The following is an 18,865-nucleotide window of genomic DNA, read 5'->3' as shown; positions in this document are numbered from 1 at the left end:
TCCTGAACTCAGACAGGCTTCGTGCTCCATTTCCCCTCGTGAGGATGTTGAAGACTCCAACGAGGTCTCCCCTCAGCGTCCTCTTCTCCAGGCTGAACAGACCAAGTGACCTCAGCTGCTCCTCATAAGGCTTCCTCCTCCAGACCCTTCACCATCCTCATGGCCTCCATGGACGCTCTCCAACAGCTTAATGTCTTTTTTATATGAGAAAACCCGTCAGAGGAGCGCTGAGAACCACCTCCCTCCAACGACGTGCTACCACCCCGCCGCGCTCCCCGATGAGGGGGGGACCGGACAGGCGGTGCCGCGGGCGGGCTCTGAGGCGCCCGAGCCCGCCCTGACCGACCCCGTGATGGCGGAGGCGGGGCCGGGTTGCCCTGGGAGTGGGACCCGGCGGGGCTGAAGGGGCTGCTTCGCGGTATGGGCAGAGCCATGGGGCTCGTAGGGCTGCTGCTCGGGCTTGTCCTGGTGCCCGCCGTGCTGGTAAGCACCAGCCTCCGCCACGGCGCCCCGCGGACCGAGGCCGGGCCGGGGCCGGCGCCGGCCGACTGGGAGCTGGCGGCGGACGCCGTCTCTGAGGACTCGCTGTGGCCGCTGCCGCAGTGGCTCCGCACGTCCCCCCGCCAGCTGCAGCTGGCGCCCGGCCGCTTCCAGCTGGTGCACGGCGCCAGCTCCTCGGCGCGGCCGGGCTGCGGGCTGCTGCAGGACGCCTTCCGCAGGTGAGCGGCGGCGGGGCCGCGGGCCGGCGGGCTGCAGCGGCGGGAGCAGCCGCCTCAGGGCCCCGGCGGCGCCTATGCTTCCCCGGCAGGTACTACGAGTACATGTTCGGGCATTCCCGGCGGCGGAGGTGGGGCCGAAGGCCGCTAGCTGCCCGAGCGGAGCCCGAGCTGTCTGAGCTGCAGGTGGTGATCGAGGCGCCGGACCCCGGCTGTGACAGCTTCCCGCACCTCGGCTCCAGCGAGGCCTGTGAGTACTCGCACGGCCGCCCACCGCGCTGCTCCTTCCACGGCCCAGGCGGCACCGTTAAGCGCTGGTTTTCCCATCACGTGTCCAGTGTAAAAGTCAAGCACGGTTTTGGTTTTGGGGGACTGGAAAGCACGGGCTCACTGAGGTGGTCAAGAACGTTTTAGAACACAAGATAATTCCTGCCGTTGATGCTGTGGGAAATCTCAGCTCACAGGGAATCATGAAGCTCATTAGACATGTCGCCTGTGATTTCTGCAGTTTAGCTACCGTACAGGTCATTTAGCTGCTACTGTCCTTTCTAGCAAATAGCATTAGGAATCAGAGCTACTATGCTATGCAATATCCAGTTATGTTTGGTGAGATCTGTGTGTAGCCAAAGAGACCATCCCTTTTAGTACAGGGTGTTGAGTGAAGGCTGTCTTTGTTTACCGTATGTTCTCTTTAGAAATTACTACATTTGATTGAAGCTACTTATACTGAGATATGCACATGGTATTTCCTGTTTTTCCAGAAAAAGCAGAAAGTGTGTGTTGAACTTGTTACTTATCTTGCAGTGTTATAAATCTACTTTCTATCAGTAGGTACCAGAAAGGATTTTAAAACATGGTGTTTATATTGAATTTTTCTGTGCTTCTTTAGTTCTGTGGTTGAAGTCCAGATTGGAGAAGTACTTTAAATAAAGAACCAGAGAATTTTCTTAACAGAAATAAGAATGAGTGATAGGATTGCTTTTTGTCTGGGCAGGCTAGCACAGGAATCAACATATTCAAATTCATCTAGTTCTGTTTTGAGGTAATCTTCTGTACTAGGGAAAGCCGTTGTTTGGTATCCAGGATACAGATCCTTAGAAAAAGATCCTTCTAATCTTAAGTCATACATCAGCAGCAGGATTAATTCCACTTGACTTGTAATAGAATGTACTAATATTAAATGTACTCTATGTTTTTGGCACATATAACTAAATAGTTTTGTGTGCAAACTTGTAATACATTTCAATGCAAATAAAATATAGCAGCAAAAATACTAATGCTTTAGCATTTTTCTGCCACAGTCAGGTTATTGTGCTGCCATATTATTAATTTGAACTTTGAACTGGTTTGTGAACTACAGATTTTTACCAAAGCTGGTTCTTTTCTTCTGTCACACAGTCTGTCAGATCATATGATCTTTAGGTTGCATTCTTTAGAACAGGCACAGTTTTTTCCCTCTGCTCTAAGAAATGAGTTTCCTGTTAAAAATAACATGTTTTCCTCATGTAGTAAGCTGAGCTTTCCAGACTTCAGTGAGTTTTTAATTTTCTGGGGTTTTGAAGCTTTTTGAAGGAACAAATTCTGAAAAATGCCAGTCGCTTGATGGTTTGGATGGTGTGGCTCCTTAGTAGAGATAGTATTTATCAGTCAGTGACTATCCTATAAAAAGAATATTGAATATGTAATAAAAGTACCTACCCTTCTCCCTGCTGAGTTCTTACCTGCTTGTATAAAAGGTTCCAAATAGCTTGTTCTGTATTCAGTTAAGGTATGATATCTGTTCAGAAAAAAAAGCCTGCTCTCTTGGAAATAAATCCATGACAATTGATCACAATTTACCACAGAAAGACTTGCAGTAGTCTATTAAGTTCTCTTTCTTACCCAAACCTTGCAGTAAGTGCAATGTGTGCTTAGTTTAACATGGAAGACTGAGGTACTTTCTTTGTGTCGCTGAATGGCTTTTTCGTGCTAGTTTAGGTAAATGTTTGAACTGTGTATTATATGACAAACCATTCTTTGATACATACATAGATCAAATAAATCTTTGTACAGCAGTTCACCTCTTTTTTTTCTCTGCTGTGTCAGATGTGCAATCCTGGTCAGCTTATTATTGCTTTGCTGTTTAAATAATAATATAAATCTATAGATTTATAGAAATAGTGTATTTTTATACATATATATGTACATGGTTAAAAAAAATATTTAAAATATATTCATTTCTTCACTAAAATTTACTGAATCACCTTAAATGCAAACCCAAAATTATTTTACCTTTTTTTTTACCAGTACTTTGTTACACAAAGTTAAGGGACAATTGTTATGAAGTCCTTCAGATACCATTCTCCATTTTACTTACCTTACTTCATCTCCCTGCTCCCATACACATGTCCATTAGATGTGGGGTCAGTAGAGTGACCTGGCATCCTATTTGTGCATCAGGCACAGCATCACCAGCCAGTCACTCTGTGTGGTGCAGCCTCACCTTGAATATTGTGCGCAGTTTGGAGTGCCATAATATAAGAAAAATATAAAGCTGTTAGAGAGTGTCCAAAGGAGGGCTACAAAGATGGGGAAGAGCCTTGAGGGGAAGCTGTATGAGAAGCAGCTGAGGTCATTTGGTCTGTTCAGCCTGGAGAAGAGACTGTGGGAAGCCTCATCATTGTCTACAGCTTCCTCATGAGGCAAAGAGGAGGGGCAGGCACTGGTCTTTTCTCTGTTGTGACCATTGACAGGATCCAATGGAATGGCATGAAGCTGTGTTAGGGCAGGTTCAGGTTGGATATTAGGAAAAGGTTTTTCGTCCAGGTGATGGTTGGTCACTGGAACAGGCTCCCCAGGGAAGTGGTCACAGCATCTAGCCTGACAGAGTTCAGGAAGCATTTGGACAATGCTTTCAGGCACATGGTGTGATTGGAGTGTTCTGTGCAGGGACAGGAGTTGAACTTAATAATCCTAGTGGGTCCCTTCCAATTCAGAATATTCTATGATTCTATGGTCTGATTATTAGCTTTTTTCCTTTGTCATTATACCTTTATAGTTAGTACCTGGCAATATTATATGACAAGTTATATCTCTAATAAAAATATGTAAGCATAATCTATATGAAAGGAAGGTGAAAGGAGAAGTGAAATTTTTGTGGTTAAGTCTGGCATAGTTACTCAACCCTTATCACCATGCCTTAAAAGCGGAAATATAATCTGTTATGTTTTAAATCAATTGAGTTAAACTTGGCTGGAATTTTGGCCCATGTACAAGATTTTAACATTGCCATTATTAAGCACCTCACTTGTTTTGTCTTCTTATTTATTAACTGTTAACTCTCTGAGCAGTAGCTCGCATTATATCAGAAAAACATACATGAAAAATAATTGCACGCTGCGACCGTTAAAAACAGTCATTTAAAAAACAAAGGGAGACATGGCACTTGAAGAATCTCTAATGCCTGTTAGCATTGGCCTGTCAACTCATGGTTTCTTGAGGAATAACCTTTTTCTTTTCTTTTCTTTAGATCATTTAACTGTAACTGAGCCTGTGGCTATACTGAAAGCTTATGAGGTATGGGGTGCTTTAAGAGGTAAGCTGCTACTTTTCATATAGAGCTATTTGCTTAGGTCTTACACAAACTTCATGGCAGACTAAGAACCAGCTGATCACTGAGCTGTGCCCTCATTCAGTATGTCATTGGAAGTAAGCTTGGTCAGGCCAGAAGGATACTCAGATGTTGTTGGTTCAATGCTCCGCGTCTCAGATCCAGTGGTGCACCGTAAGTGCACTCTTGCTTACCTGAAATCAGCCAGGCCAAGCAAACCCTGGGTGCTAAAAAGCTCTCTGATCTATAGTGTAAACAGATTATTCTCTGACTGCACCTAATAACTTGACATACTGAACACATTACCACGAAGATCATAATGCTGAAGTTTCAGTCTGCTGTTCTTACTGCAATGTTACATCAACAGATTTGACTCTCAGTAACATTCTTCCTATTCAAGGATTAATTTGCTACCGCTAAGCTGTAGTGATAGTATTCAGTATCTGTGTGTAATGGAGAATTTGAATGGATCTGTCTTCGGAATTTTTAAAACAGTGGTGCTTGAGCAATTAAGGAAACTGTGCTGAAAAAAAGGAAACTCAGCTACAAAGCATTCTTTCTCACTGTGAATGCCTGTAAATAGTTGTGGTCCTGTTTTTAACTAAAACTGTAAGGCCAAGTACTGGGTTTTATTCCACATCCCTTTCTTGGATATTTTTCCAGGTTTGGAAACCTTCAGCCAGTTGGTTCATGAAGATGACTATGGAAGTGTAAGTATTAACTAAGACCACTGTCCTGATTACAGACAAACAGATTCTTTACTGGAGCTTTTCTAGAAACAGCAGATTTACCTGTTTCATTCAGTAACTTTTCAGTTTGTTAACAGATTTCCTAGAAACATTTTCTGAAAAAAAAATGTATTTCCTGTTTGAAATTATGAATATTAAATGGGAGTTCTGATTTTTAAATTTTGTTCTCATAGTTTCTTGTCAATGAATCTGAAATCAATGACTTCCCAAGATTTGCTCATAGAGGAATCTTACTAGACACTTCAAGGCATTATTTACCATTGAAATCTATTCTTACAAACCTGGTAAGTGGGCAGTTTTGTATCATTATAATGAAGGCTCTTTGTTGTTGTGTTTTGTCCCCTGAAGTAGGTAGCAACTGGAGCTGATATGAAAGAAAAACCCACCTCTTCTGGCTGACTTCTAAAAGACCAGAGTGAACTTTGTTAAGCAAAGGTCAGAACAGACTGGAGAGGAATCAAGTAGGCAGACACAATGATTAGTGAATCTGTAAAGGGGGCTGGGATTTGTGGTACCTTGGATTCTCTGTATTTTTTGTTACCCAAGCCAGCTAATGTGTTACTTCTTGGAAGCATATTCTGAGACATCTGACTGTCACCAAGCAATACATAGGAGACCTTGCAAGTTCTAGCTTCAGTGCCAGTGATTTCAGGAAAATTCCTGTCTTTTCAGTAGCCAGGCTTTGGTAGTCCTTTTCTTAGGCCGCTAAGAGCAAGCCAGTGATTAAGTATTACAGAGCAAGAGAGAAATTTGGAAATGTTTACTGGAAGCTCCTGAAAAGAAAACCCCAGACAAACAAAACAAACAAACAACAACAAAACACAAAACAAATAAAGCTTTCTCCAAAAAGCTTATGTAAGCACACTAAGAGTTTTATACTCCCACCTTGATGGAAAGGTACTGAATTTTTATAAGCATAGCAGCCAAAGCTGTGGGTTTTTCTGTCTTGCACTCCTTTTTTTTGTTGTTGAAATCCTTATAGAAGGGATTATTTAGTGAGTTGAAGTGGAGGAACAGGCATTTTCCTGTTTTATCTGTCTTGCTTCTCCAAAATGAAATAATACTTGAAATTTCCCCTCCGTGTTGCAGAACTTTGCAAAACAGGTTTAAGATGGGCAGGAAGAGTGCAGGTAAAACCAGTCTTCGTTTCTGAGGTCATCCTTGAACTATGCTCAGAACTTGTCCAATTTTTACTACTTGTTTTACCTTCAAGGTCAGTGCCTGTTCAACAAGTAGTGCTTGTGTGTAGTGTTTCATTTGCAATGGAGGGTGCTTCTCAAGTAGATACTTGTGCTGTTGTTTGTCGTCTTGTCTAAAAAAGATATTGAAAGAGACTTGCATTTCTACCAGTTTTGTGTTTCTGTAACTGTTGCTGTTCTGTTTTCTTTCCTTAAATTGCATCTTCTGTGTCTCTCCAACACATTACTAGAGCTATCTTTTATGCAATTTTGCTGGCTTAAGAACAAGTGTACTTTTCCTCCCACCTCCATGCCTGCTTGAATCCAGGGTAATAAAAAGCATCAATAATCTCTTCACTGACATGTGGTAATAAGATGCTTAGGGCAGCAGTTCACATACCTTTCTTACTCGTGTTCGGCTGCTGTACTGTATTTCCAGGAAGGGCATTGTTCTTGAGAGAAGAGTGGCTGAGGTGAAAGTCAGGAGATGTAATTTGCTATGTGGAAGGATGGTATTTGGTAGAAATGAACAAAGACGTGGCAATTAAAACTTCTGCAGTGTAATGAAACAGATGAGATAATTATGGGGAATGGACCAGGTATAAATAACCTTTTGGATTTGGTGGGAGTTCCTGAAGAGATTTTATCACTTCTTTAAACACAGATTGGTGAAAAAAACAATGGGAGAAATGTGAGAATAATTGTATTGTGGCAAGAGATTAGAAACAGCTGTGTTGCAATCAGTCATGAACAATGTAGAGAATGCTTATTTGGCCTGCTCACAGCACATGGCTTCTACGGACTATCAAGCTAGCATAACTCAGGGTACATATGTAACTGTCCAGCTGGAGTCATAATTCTAAAATAAGTGTGTTAACATTGATCTTATCTTCAGTTTCAAAAAAAAGGGAAGTAATGACTGTAATAATTGAACACATAAAGGAAGCACTGTCTTTTGTGGGGAAAAAGCATGGTTTATTTTGTGTGCATTTGAAATGGATTCTTCAGAAATCAGTAGCAAGAATGGATGTACTAAATAGGAATTACAAGAAACTCCCTTATGCTGTTAAGTTTTCTAGTCCAAAGTAGTTATAAAAGTATAAGCTTTTCTGTAAGCTGAAATATGTGATGGTGTATACAGAATTACCCAGAAACGTTCTGAAGTGGAAGAAATTAATGAGTGTTTATAGCAGTTCTTACTACACAGGCGGGAAGAAGAGGGTTAGATCAAGAGCTTGTTGCCAGCAGAGGTGCAAATAGATGGAGAGGAATGAACCAGTAGAGGTGTGTGCTTCTAGGATTCAGTGAAACACACTATGCTTTTTTTGCTTGGTTTGGGGTTTTTTGGTTTGTTTGTTTTTTTTCTTTTTTAGCTGTTGCTTTAGGTATGCAGGATATGCTCAGGCATGGACTTTTTTTCCATAGGTTTTCTATGAGAGTGAAGTGTTTGACTAAAGTCTTTTGCATTATTTCTTACAGGATGCCATGGCTTTTAACAAGTTCAATGTTTTCCACTGGCATATAGTAGATGATCAGTCATTCCCTTACCAGAGCATTTATTTCCCTGAATTAAGTGATAAGGTGAGTGAACATCATTGGAGTGGGGTGGGAGGGCTGAAATCCAGTACATATTTAATGAATATAAAATGCAGAGTTTACCAGTGATTGAGTACATCTGCTTTGGCTTATTGTGAAACAGTACCACATGACCAGTAATCAGCAAGTCCACATTTAGGATTCTACCTGAGTGTCTGTGTGAACTATTTTCAAATCTTCCTTGGTGGATACATGGTATATGGCCTTCCTAACTCTTCTGTGCAGATTTTCTTAACGATCCTCAGTGTTTGCAGGACTTCAAACAGTAATGGTATGCAAATAAGTAGTGAACACTGCTTGAATTTCTGGTGGTGGGTTTTTTTAACTGTTAGGCTTCCTGCCACTCAGATGTAAGAGAGTTTCTTGCCAGATTTAGGTTTGGAACCACTGCAATAATACTTTTGCCTTTTCTGAGATCTAGTTAACTTTACAAAACACAGCATGCCTATAAAGAGGTACGAAAGTGAGAAGTTGTTTTCTAAAACAAATGCAGTGCAATATGTCTCTTTATTTCTAGATTCATAGCAGGCTTTGTTAAATTGGTTGAAAGTCATGGGGTTCTTGCTCAGTCATGGTACGTAGAAACCAAATCAAACATGAATACTTAAGTAGACTAAGCCTAAGTACGAGATCATAGAATCATAGAATCATAGAATAGATTGGGTTGGAAAAGACCTCCAAGATCATCAAGTCCAACCCCTGATCCAACTCCAATTACTATATCATGGCACTAAGGGCCACGTCCAATCTCTTTTCAAAAAACCTCCAGGGATGGTGAATCCACCACCTCTCTGGGTAGGCCGTTCCAATGCCTGATAACCCTCTCTGTAAAGAATTTCTTCCTAACATCTAACCTAAACCTCCCCTGGCAGAGCTTGAGCCCATGTCCCCTTGTCCTATTGTTGGTTGCCTGGGAGAAGAGACCAACCCCCACCTGGCTATAACCTCCCTTCAGGTAGTTGAAGAGAGTGATGAGGTCACCTCTAAGCCTTCTCTTCTCCAGACTGAACAACCCCAGCTCTCTCAGCCTCTCCTCATAGGACTTGTGCTCCAGTCCCTTCACCAGCCTCGTTGCTCTTCTTTGGACCCGCTCCAGCACCTCAATATCCTTCCTGAACTGAGGGGCCCAGAGCTGAACACAGTACTCCAGGTGTGGCCTCACCAATGCAGAGTACAGGGGAAGGATCACTTCTCTGCTCCTGCTGGCCACACTGTTCTTGATGCAGGCCAGGATGCCATTGGCCTTCTTGGCCACCTGAGCACACTGCTGGCTCATGTTCAGCCTCCTGTCGATCAGCACCCCCAGGTCCCTTTCCGCCTGGCTGCTCTCCAGCCACTCTGTGCCCAGCCTGTAGCGCTGCAGGGGGTTGTTGTGGCCAAAGTGCAGGACCCGGCACTTGGCCTTGTTGAACTTCATTCCATTGGAGTCAGCCCATCTCTCCAGTCTATCCAGATCCCTCTGCAGAGCCCTCCTGCCTTCCGGCAGGTCGACACTCCCTCCCAATTTGGTGTCATCAGCAAATTTGCTGATGATGGACTCAATCCCCTCATCTAAATCATCGATAAAGATGTTAAAAAGGACTGGGCCCAGCACTGACCCCTGGGGAACACCACTGGTGACCGGTCGCCAATTGGATGCAGTTCCGTTCACCAGCACTCTCTGGGCCCGGCCCTTGAGCCAGTTCCTGACCCAGCACAGAGTGCCCCTGTCCAAGCCGTGGGCTGCCAGCTTTTCCAGGAGATTACTGATTCTGTTTTAAAACGCTTGCTGGAATCTGACCCTCATGAAAATTGTGTAGGCAGTGCTTAGCAGATGCCATGAAGAATTTTATAATTCAAAAATTGCAGATGTTGCACAGTGCAGTCAGATTATTTTTCCTAGTAATGGCTATGGAGTTCTGTCCTATGCTCCACTGACAGCTGGAGAGAGGAAGATGGGTTTTGTCTCAATAGCCTCCTCTTTGAAAATCTTCTTGTTTGCTATTACGTTTTTCAAGTAACTCAGCTGTGGAAACCATTTCCAGATAAATGAAAGCTTAAGGTGCTACTAGTCATGAAGAGTCATGACTTCTTACGTAGTTTGGGTCTTTAGCAAGCATCTGTTTCACCAAACTGTAGCTGTCTGGGTCATTTGTCACATTTTTTGGGTGTGAGGGAGTAGAATAACACTCAAATTCAGTGTCACAAAACAAACACTCCCCGATACTAAATTGGTCACTATATCAAAACTGAAAAGCAGAGGTGTTGGAAGAAGACACCATTCTTTCTGACTTGGCAGAATTTTTCCATTAGTCTTGCGTGTTATGTAGCAAGGGCCCTGTGTTTCAGAGCTAATGGGAAAAAATAACTTGCCTCTGTACAGAAGAGTTGAAAACTGTATCTTTCAGAAATCTGACAGTATAGAAACTAGCTTTTCTGTTTTCTTCAGTAACTGTGAGCTAAGGAGGAAAGAGTGGTCTTCTCAAGGAGGTCTGTCTCAGTGTTGTGAACTTGTTGGTTTGTTTTTTGATTGGTTTTTTCTTCTCTCCACTAGTCAGCCAAAAAGTTCCATCAGTGCAGTTGCACATGTGATAAACCAGAAAAGGCTAACTTATAACGTAGACTGTAGAGCAGTTTTACAACACTTTAGTCCAAAATTTGTGAGCTGCTGGTACAGTGTTTTGTAAACTGTCTCTAAATGTGAGTTATTTTACAGGGAGCGTACTCGTGTAATCTCATCTATACTCCTGCTGATGTCCGTCTGGTGATTGAGTATGCCCGATTAAGAGGCATTAGAGTTATCCCAGAGTTTGATACCCCAGGACACACGCAGTCTTGGGGAAAAGGTATGTCCAAGAAAGTATTGTTAAGAAAGAAACTGTTAAGAGATTGTGGTGAGTAGTAGCAAGCAAATGGAAATTTTTAAAAGTAGTCAGTAAAGTGCTTTGGAAGGCCCCTGATAAGAGGTAAGGAAGGGGCAGACTCTGTGATGTCATGACCTTTACCTGTTACAGGAACTAAAATGAATGAAGAAAGTTGACACATCCTGTGCTGGATGTGTGTGCAAAAGTACAGATCTATTCTGCCTTAGACTTTATGTTGTTGATATCTCCTCACTCAGTACTCTGGTTTAGAATAATAAGGCAGTAGCTAGAAATAATGAGTTGCTGTCTGGTGTAGAGTAGATATTTCTGCTTTGGGAAGGTTCTTTCAAAGTGATTGATGTTTATCTCTTAGTAAAGTGGTAATCTGCCAGTGTACAAAACACAGCTAAGTTGGATACTTCTTCACTCTCTTACCTACTTGGTCTCACAGTAATACTTCTCTTGATACAGAATGTTTACATGTACTCAAGGACCAGGAAACCTTGTGCCTTAATTCAATGTACACTGAATGCAATTTCACTGCAATTAACTTAAGATGGTCTTGGCCAAAAGTAAAGATGTTTTTAGTGCCTCATAACTTTAGCTTTAGCAACGGAGCAAGTCTTGTATTCGTCCTGTAGGGCTGTGGCTATAATGTTGAAAGATGTCTTGCACTCTTTCTCAGTAATTCAAAATGAGAAGGAAAGGAACAAGGCAAACCCCAAATTTGCTAAACACACTCTTTCTGAATCCTTTATCTCAAGTGGTCTTTGCGCTTACAACAAACTATTAAATCACTGGCTTGCCTGGCGATATGTGGGGGTTCTACATTCATTTGAAGAGCAAGTTGATCTCCCTTGCCTAAAATCAAGTGTTCTTGATAGCTTCCTGTACAGTTTTTTTTTATGTGATGCACAGGAGCTAGTCCTGGCTTTGCTTATGAACTTGGATGGCTATGCTTTGCTTGCATTCAGATTCGGGATATTGGAGAGAAGTCTTAATGCTTGTGAGTAGGGTAGTAGAAGCAATTTAGCACTAGGGCCTCATTGGGGGAAATATGCTCAGAGTAGGAAACACACAGGCTGGAAGGTGCTGCTGCTGCAACTATGGTGTACTAAATAAGCTGGATTTAGGTGTCTCCAACCCACATACAATAACTCGTTCCTATTTAGTTATCGTGGCTCATGTTGCTTCAGATATCTTGACTTGAGAACCATTGCGTAGTTTTGATCTCTGTTTAGCCTTCCTTTCTTGTGTAAAGGTAAATTCCTAGGAGAGTGAGGTAGGACATCTACCTTGAGCTATATATCTCACACCTACTTATATGTTAGCAAAGCAGAGTAATAAAAAGAGGAAAGAGGCCTCTGAAGCATACTCATTATGCTTGGCTTTCTTCTAATTGGCTTCCTTCCTAAATCCATTAAAGTTTTTTTTATTCAAATAGTCATCCAAATGCTGTTTTTCAGATATAGTTTTACATGTTACATAAATTAGTGTGTGTTAAATCACAAATCTGAAAGTCCAAGTCCTAATTGCCAGTTAGAGGGTTCTTCAACCTTGTCCAAGTTGGTTTATTTCATTCTGCCTCTATTTGATTATACTTGGAATAGGTGAGCACTTAAGTCATGAATATTAACCTTTTTAATATGCTTCTTCCTGCTAGTAAAGCTAGCATAGCAACATGGAACTGCATGTCCTCTATTAATTGTTTTTACTAGGTCAAAAAGATCTTCTCACTCCTTGTTACAATGGAGGACAGCCAACTGGGTCCTTTGGACCTGTAAATCCTATTTTGAATACAACTTATGACTTCATGACTAAATTCTTCAAAGAGATCAGCAGTGTGTTTCCAGATGCATACATTCATTTGGGAGGAGATGAAGTGGACTTCAGTTGCTGGTATGGTGACAATTCAAAGAACAGATATCTAGTGCTTCTTAAACCTATCCACATCCATTAATTATGGAACTCAGTTGCATGAGGCAGTTTTCACTGCATGACCAAAAGATCTCCACTCCTATCTCTGTAATTATCTATAAGCAGAGCATTTGTGATTCTCAACAAGCAAGACATGTTGTGCAGAATTTTGCTTTGTCTAGTAGTTTCACAAATGCTCAAGTACTCTAAAGGATTTCTTTATGAAAATTAACCTGGCGGGAAAGAGAACTAATATGTTAGAAAAGTACTAGATAAGATAATTAACATTTAAATACTGTATGTTATAGTAAATCTTTCCATTGAGTTCTGCCCTCCAGAAAACATGCTAACACTAAGTAGTACCAAGCTGATTCTTTTGTGTTTGTATTTAAAGTGTGACATGTATTAATAGAGCTCTTTAATTTGTTTGTGGATTTTGAATATTTTGGAGTCTCTTTGCTGGAGTAACTGATAGTACAGAATTTGAACATTTTGATGATTCTCTTTAAACATCAAAGATTCTCTTTAAACATCAAATCCAGACGCTCAGGACTTGATTTAATTTTTATAGAGAAAGAAACTTCTGACAAATGCTTTACCACAGAAGTGCTGGTTTGCTTTTGTGGTAAAAGTGCAAAATTGATGAGTTCCCAGACCTGCTGACAGCCTTCCCACTAAGTCACAGAGATGCCAGGAACCCCAGAGCTCTTAAGAGTTTGAGGCAATCTGCCAGAGACCGCTTCAGAACAGGGACTCCACTAGTTTTACCAGAGAATTAGGACTATTGGCTTTACTTCAAATCAGGATGAAACTGTTTCAAAATATTGAAGTTGTGTTAGCCTGCTGCTTCTGCTCTATTTTGCATTCCAGGCTATGGCATGGCAAAGGCACCATCTAATGCTGTGCGTAGGTGGAAATGTTTGGGAAATCTGGTTTAAAACATAACAAAAATAATCTTTTCTTTAACTTATTTCCTTGTTATTATTTAAGGAAATCTAACCCTGAAGTGAAAGAGTTCATGAAGAAGCAAGGTTTTGGCAGTGACTATGCTAAGCTGGAATCTTACTATATTCAGAAGTACGTTAGTTTTTTTTATTTCCTGCTCAGTTTTTCACAGTCACTATCTGAGGGTGGCATTGAGGTGCAGATACTAAAGCTGATGTAATATCTATATTGTTTTCAAAAATCAGCACATGGGGGACTACCCACTTTAATACATCAAATGTAAAGTTCATAGCTTTAAAATGTGGGATACATCAAGGATATCTAGGCTAGTTCTACACACACTATGAATGTATTGGATATCTTAAACTAGATATCTGCAGTAATGGCAGCACACAGGGTGTGGAGGAAAAGGTTTTGCAGCCATTTATTTGACTCCTTCTTAAATAACATGGATTTAGTCACTGTGTACAAGTTGCTGGTAGTTCTGAACATCAGTTTGTGTTACTGCACACACACACTGTTATACGCATGGACTTCAAGAGCACTGAAGGCCAAAACCAGAACAACATGCTTTTTCGTGGTACCCTGTGCAGTGATGGGAAATGTCAGATGTGCCTTAGGGTAGAAAATGTTGCTACTTCAAGTGCCTGTACTTACTGAAGTTCACAAACCCGATCTTATTTCCAAATTCCAGCATTTTGGACATTGTTTCCTCCTATAACAAAGGACAAATCGTCTGGCAAGAAGTGTTTGATCACAAAGCACAGGTAAGATGGGAAAAATTATTAATAAGATACTTTTGTATAACAGCACAATATTGTGGGAGGCTTCCAAAGTAGGCTACTAAGTAGGTCTGTTTGTGTTTCTTAAAAGTTAAAGCAAGTCTTCTGACATTAGCAAGTCTCCCCAGGTGTGAGGCCTCCCTTGAAATTACCATTTGTTGACCATGTAAAATAGGTGGGACAGGAACACCAGCATTGAAGTTCTTTCTGAAGGTAAACACAGTTAATATAATGTTTTAAAGCGTCAGAGTAAAGGGTAGGGAAGTTTCTAGGAGTTTCCTTTTTTTTTCCCCCCTCACACAACTGTGTGTCTGATCTAGTAACACCAGATGCTTGGTTTTTAAGAGCTGGTCAGATATGTAGGAATCCTCTTAGAGCATTAACTGTCTGTAGTATAACCTAGGCTTGACTCAAAAGAGCTGTGTTTAAAACCAGCAAAGAGATAATTAGCTTTAGACTTTGGGGGAGATGACCACAGGTAGCTTCCAAAATGTTCCTCTTCAAAACGAAATAGCCTGTTTTGAAATTCATGATCCTTTTTTCCTGATAACAGCAATTAGGATTGTCATTAATGGCTTTTTTTTTGGGGGGGGGGGGGGGGGATTTGTGTTTTTTGTTCTGTCTTACCCCTTTTTAGCTGAAACCGGACACTGTAGTTCAAGTGTGGATGGCAAACAGCTATGCTCATGAACTGAGCAGAGTCACTAAAGCTGGGTTCCCAGCTGTCCTGGCTGCACCCTGGTACTTGGACTACATCAGTTATGGGCAAGACTGGAAGAAATACTACAGTGTTGAACCACTTGACTTCCTTGGTTTGTTACTTTTTTTATATGCATGTTCTGTGCATGAATTTTTTTGGTTTATAGTAAGGTGTAAATGGAAAGAATAAGGCTGTTTAGAGGGGTCATTCCATCACTGTGATTATAGTGTAATCAAAGAAATTTAATGTCAACTAGAACTCTGGAAAATTCTTAAATTTTTAAAAAAAAGGGAACTTTGCACTTCTCACAGGGAAAGGTGTTACCTTCCTCAAGATCTGATACTGGTGCTTGTGTGAGACAGGATGATGGACAAGGTGGGCAGGTGCCTCATACTTTAGGTGCAGAGTTGTGCAGAATGGTTGCTGGTAGACATATGTTAGCAAGCTTCTAGAGTGTGAAACTTTTATAGAAGACATGTTCTCTCCTTCTGTCTAAAGCTGATACAAACATGTTATGCTTTCCATGGGGCTTTTATTTTGTGCAAGGTAGGTCTCAGAGCTGATTAGGGAGAACACCTGACTAAGTGGTTTTTTCAAGGAATGTTCTGCATGTGATAGAATGAACAGTTTCCATCAGGACTGATATCCCTGAGGAATGTCAGGAGGCTGAGGAATGTCTTCAGGGGATAAAAGGTAAAATACTTCCTGAAAGAGAGAAGAAGTGGCTTCTCTGGGCAAACAGCCTGGTGGTTCTCACATTCAGTAACAAGACTACTAAAATGTTAAGTTAGTGCTCAGAATAGTTTTATATGACCAAACAAACAACTGAACATCAATCCTCTCTAAGTATTAGAAAATTAAATTGTTGATATATTCTCATCTTCTGGAAAAATAAAAATTCTGACCTTCTGCTTTGAATTCAGGCTCTGAAGAACAGAAGAAACTTTTAATAGGTGGAGAAGCCTGCCTGTGGGGGGAATTTGTGGATGCAACTAACCTGACACCAAGATTATGGTATGAACTGCTTTATCATTAGGTTTTCAAAAGCCAGCTACAAGGATCTTAATTAATCCAAGAAGACTATATGATAGTGGTGACAGTGCTCTGTGCTAAACCTGAGCAGCTATAAAAAATTTTATCTATTCTTGGTTATAGACCACACCTACTCTAAAACTTAGTATACCTTTACAGGCCTCGAGCAAGTGCTGTAGGAGAAAGACTCTGGAGCAGCAGGAATGTGACCGACTTGCAAGATGCCTATAGACGGCTGAGGAGTCATCGCTGCCGCATGCTCAGGTAAGATTTAGTGGCTACAGTGTATCTTGGTTCTCATGTCTTATAACCAGTGAAAGAGAAGTACAGACCTGAAGTGCTGACCTGGAAATGAAGGGAAGAGAGGTAGTGTGGTTTGTATCCACAGAAGAGGAAGAAAGATGCATTAAGATAGGAGTTCTAGACAGTTTCACAACTAACATTTAGGTTTTCCCAAATGCTGGTGCATAGTTGGACTGCAGCAAGAATGAAACATGCCATTTTATTTCTCTACAAAAGTTTATGACAATTATTGAAAATCTTGACACTTTGTGGAAGTATCTCAAGGTAGAAAGAAATCAGCCTTTTAGAGAACAGGATACAAAAGCAGTTATACTCAGCACTTAAAACTGAAGCACTCTGCTTGTATTCCTGTAGGTGTCTTAAAATGATTATCTGTTTGAATCACTGGCATTTAGCTCACAGTACACACTAGCTCCTTAAGAGCTAGTGAGTGACTGAAGGACTTGTAAATTTTGATTTGTTGGGTTTATTTCAAGCTAGCTTAAAATAATGCTTAGGAAACTAGCTATGTGTAAATTGTGCTATCTTCCTCGGTCATGAGAAAAATAGATACATTGAAGGAGTTAACAAATACATGTTAAAAACAAGATTAAAGGGCTTTAAAAACTTATGCCCTGTTACTTAACAGGATGGTGCATCTCTTGATGGGGCTCAGGGAAAACACGAACACAAGTGAACAGTGAAGTGAACAGTGGCTGTACCACTAGGATTAGGGTTTTACAGTGAACTGAGCCATGTTAGTCCTGGACCTGGTTAACTCTAGTGCTGCATCTCCATCTTCTTCCTTAACACTGGTACTTGTATTGCTGTATAGGGAGCTGGCTGGCTGATGACAGGTGCTCTCGTGGTGCTGGCATGAGAGATGCAGGGGCAGACTAAGCACTACTCCCTGTACTTACTGCACATTTTAGCACCAGAAACTAAAGAAAAACTGCTTTGCTGCCTTAGGGTGAACTATTCCTATTAGAAACTGACTACCTTAATAAAAGGACATGTCCTCCTGAAAATTGTTCTTTTGATACAGGTTTTGAACAAGAAACACACTAGAGAAACCATCCCTTTTCTAGTGATCAAATGAGCATTCCTTAGAGCTGCAGTTCTCTTGCCTTTCATCTATACAGAGCCTCTTTAGAATTGTGCAAACTCAAAGAGATGATTTAATATCAGGCTATTGTAGTCTTAGTGTGTGGGAAAAGGATGGTGTTCCTACTTATGTTTTTATATATGGTGTATACATAGACCATGGCAATTGTAGAAGGCCAAGGAGACTTTCCAAGCAGAATGAACAGCTCTGGCTTGCTCTGCAGCTGGTTATGAGGGAGTGAGGGAACGGGTGGGTAGCACTTTGTAACAGCTCGGTTGTGGTCACTGGAAGAATAACTCTGCCTATTGAAGGTTGAGGCCACTGCTCTTGAAATAATACAGTGAAAGCAGTAGCTACTGTTCAGATCTAAATTCAACCTCCCCTAGGACACAGCAGCCCAAACTGAAATGATAATGGGAGAAAGGATACAAAAAGGTGGGCATCGATTATAGAGGCCTAGACCCCAGCCCTGTCTTCACTAAGTAGAGTAGGACTTGCTTAGGTGCAGCAATAGTTCAGCTGAGGTAATCCATTATTCAGTTTCTTCCACTGCATCACTTTTAAACACTAGTAGCAGTAGTATCTAGTCCTTAAATATTCAAGAAGCAGAATTTTGACTACAACTTCTTTAACTCTGAAAATTCTTTTTATACTATCATACTGTACCATCATAAACTATGAGGGCTTGGTTAGTTTGTTTTTAAAGCCACATGAGAACAGACTAATTTATGATCGTGTAAGCTGGAAGAAATCCTGGCTCCCCCCAAATATGAATGAAAATTACATAATTAGAGCTGCATATGGAGGAAATGTGAGGGTTGGGAGCAGGGAGAGTGTGCAAATGTCAATTGATTTATATTTGCATGTTCTTATAACTTCTTTTCACTAAAAGCTGTAAATTTTGCATAACATCAAGACAACTGGGTCCTGAATTTATGCTTTTCAACATGTTTGCTAATAACTCGGTAGCTCTGATTGAAACAGAGAACTGAAGTACAATTAGAAGTAGAATAGGGCCCCTTTTCACTCCCTACAGAGGCCATCTGTTATTTCTTGGATATAGTTTTGTTTATAGAATGGAGTGCTAGTATCTCTCTTCCTGCCTATACAAACAGCCAGTTGTTTGATTATAGTCATACACATTCCACTTTATTTTAACAGCCGTGGCATAGCAGCCGAACCGGTGTTTGTTGGATACTGCGCCCGTGAAACGAGACGGCCGTAACTGCTGCAAAGACTTCTCCTCAACAACCTGAAGTGCCTCTGGGGTATGAATATGTATTTGAATCAAGATTTAAAATTTTCACTTTTAAAATAAAATTGTTTGATAACCTTGTTGGAGTAAAAATGGTTGTTTTTAGGGTTTTAGAAACTGGGATTCTTCACTGTGAAATCCTGAAACTTGATACCATAGTTATTAATTCCAATTTC

At 41.1% G+C, this 18,865-nt stretch overlaps 1 protein-coding gene across 3 annotated transcripts; it reads left to right on the top strand.

The window, feature by feature from the left end:
• Positions 1 to 367: 367 nt before the first annotated feature.
• Positions 368 to 18,769, top strand: HEXB (hexosaminidase subunit beta). Of its 3 annotated transcripts, XM_027635332.1 has the most exons (14): positions 368 to 719; positions 809 to 966; positions 4,225 to 4,290; positions 4,969 to 5,015; positions 5,228 to 5,338; positions 7,712 to 7,813; positions 10,524 to 10,653; positions 12,390 to 12,570; positions 13,579 to 13,665; positions 14,228 to 14,300; positions 14,953 to 15,127; positions 15,939 to 16,029; positions 16,207 to 16,311; positions 18,596 to 18,769. In XM_027635332.1, the coding sequence occupies exons 1-14, from the start codon at positions 421 to 423 to the stop codon at positions 18,657 to 18,659; spliced, it is 1,689 nt and encodes a 562-aa protein (XP_027491133.1). In that variant the 5' UTR covers positions 368 to 420; the 3' UTR covers positions 18,660 to 18,769. The 3 variants fall into 3 exon arrangements, with proteins under 3 accessions (XP_027491133.1, XP_027491135.1, XP_027491134.1); XM_027635334.1 differs by lacking the exons at positions 368 to 719; positions 809 to 966; positions 4,225 to 4,290; positions 4,969 to 5,015; positions 5,228 to 5,338 and adding an exon at positions 5,471 to 5,489; XM_027635333.1 differs by lacking the exons at positions 368 to 719; positions 809 to 966; positions 4,225 to 4,290; positions 4,969 to 5,015; positions 5,228 to 5,338 and adding an exon at positions 5,529 to 7,057.
• The last annotated feature ends 96 nt before the right edge of the window (positions 18,770 to 18,865 follow it).

The sequence above is a fragment of the Corapipo altera genome, unplaced genomic scaffold (genome assembly GCF_003945725.1).
Source record: "Corapipo altera isolate COAL_440 unplaced genomic scaffold, ASM394572v1 61411, whole genome shotgun sequence".
In the NCBI taxonomy this organism is placed as follows: Eukaryota; Metazoa; Chordata; class Aves; order Passeriformes; family Pipridae; genus Corapipo; species Corapipo altera.
Note: the sequence above shows the minus strand (reverse complement) of the source record. Positions and strands in the feature narration are given on the sequence as shown.

Bases quoted from the DNA above. Each gene is read 5' to 3' on its own strand.
- HEXB (XM_027635332.1), top strand. From the start codon at position 421: ATGGGCAGAGCCATGGGGCTCGTAGGGCTGCTGCTCGGGCTTGTCCTG. The intron at 10,654-12,389 runs GTATGTCCAAGA...TGTTTTTACTAG, and splicing joins CACGCAGTCTTGGGGAAAAG to GTCAAAAAGATCTTCTCACT. The intron at 16,030-16,206 runs GTATGAACTGCT...ATACCTTTACAG, and splicing joins AACCTGACACCAAGATTATG to GCCTCGAGCAAGTGCTGTAG.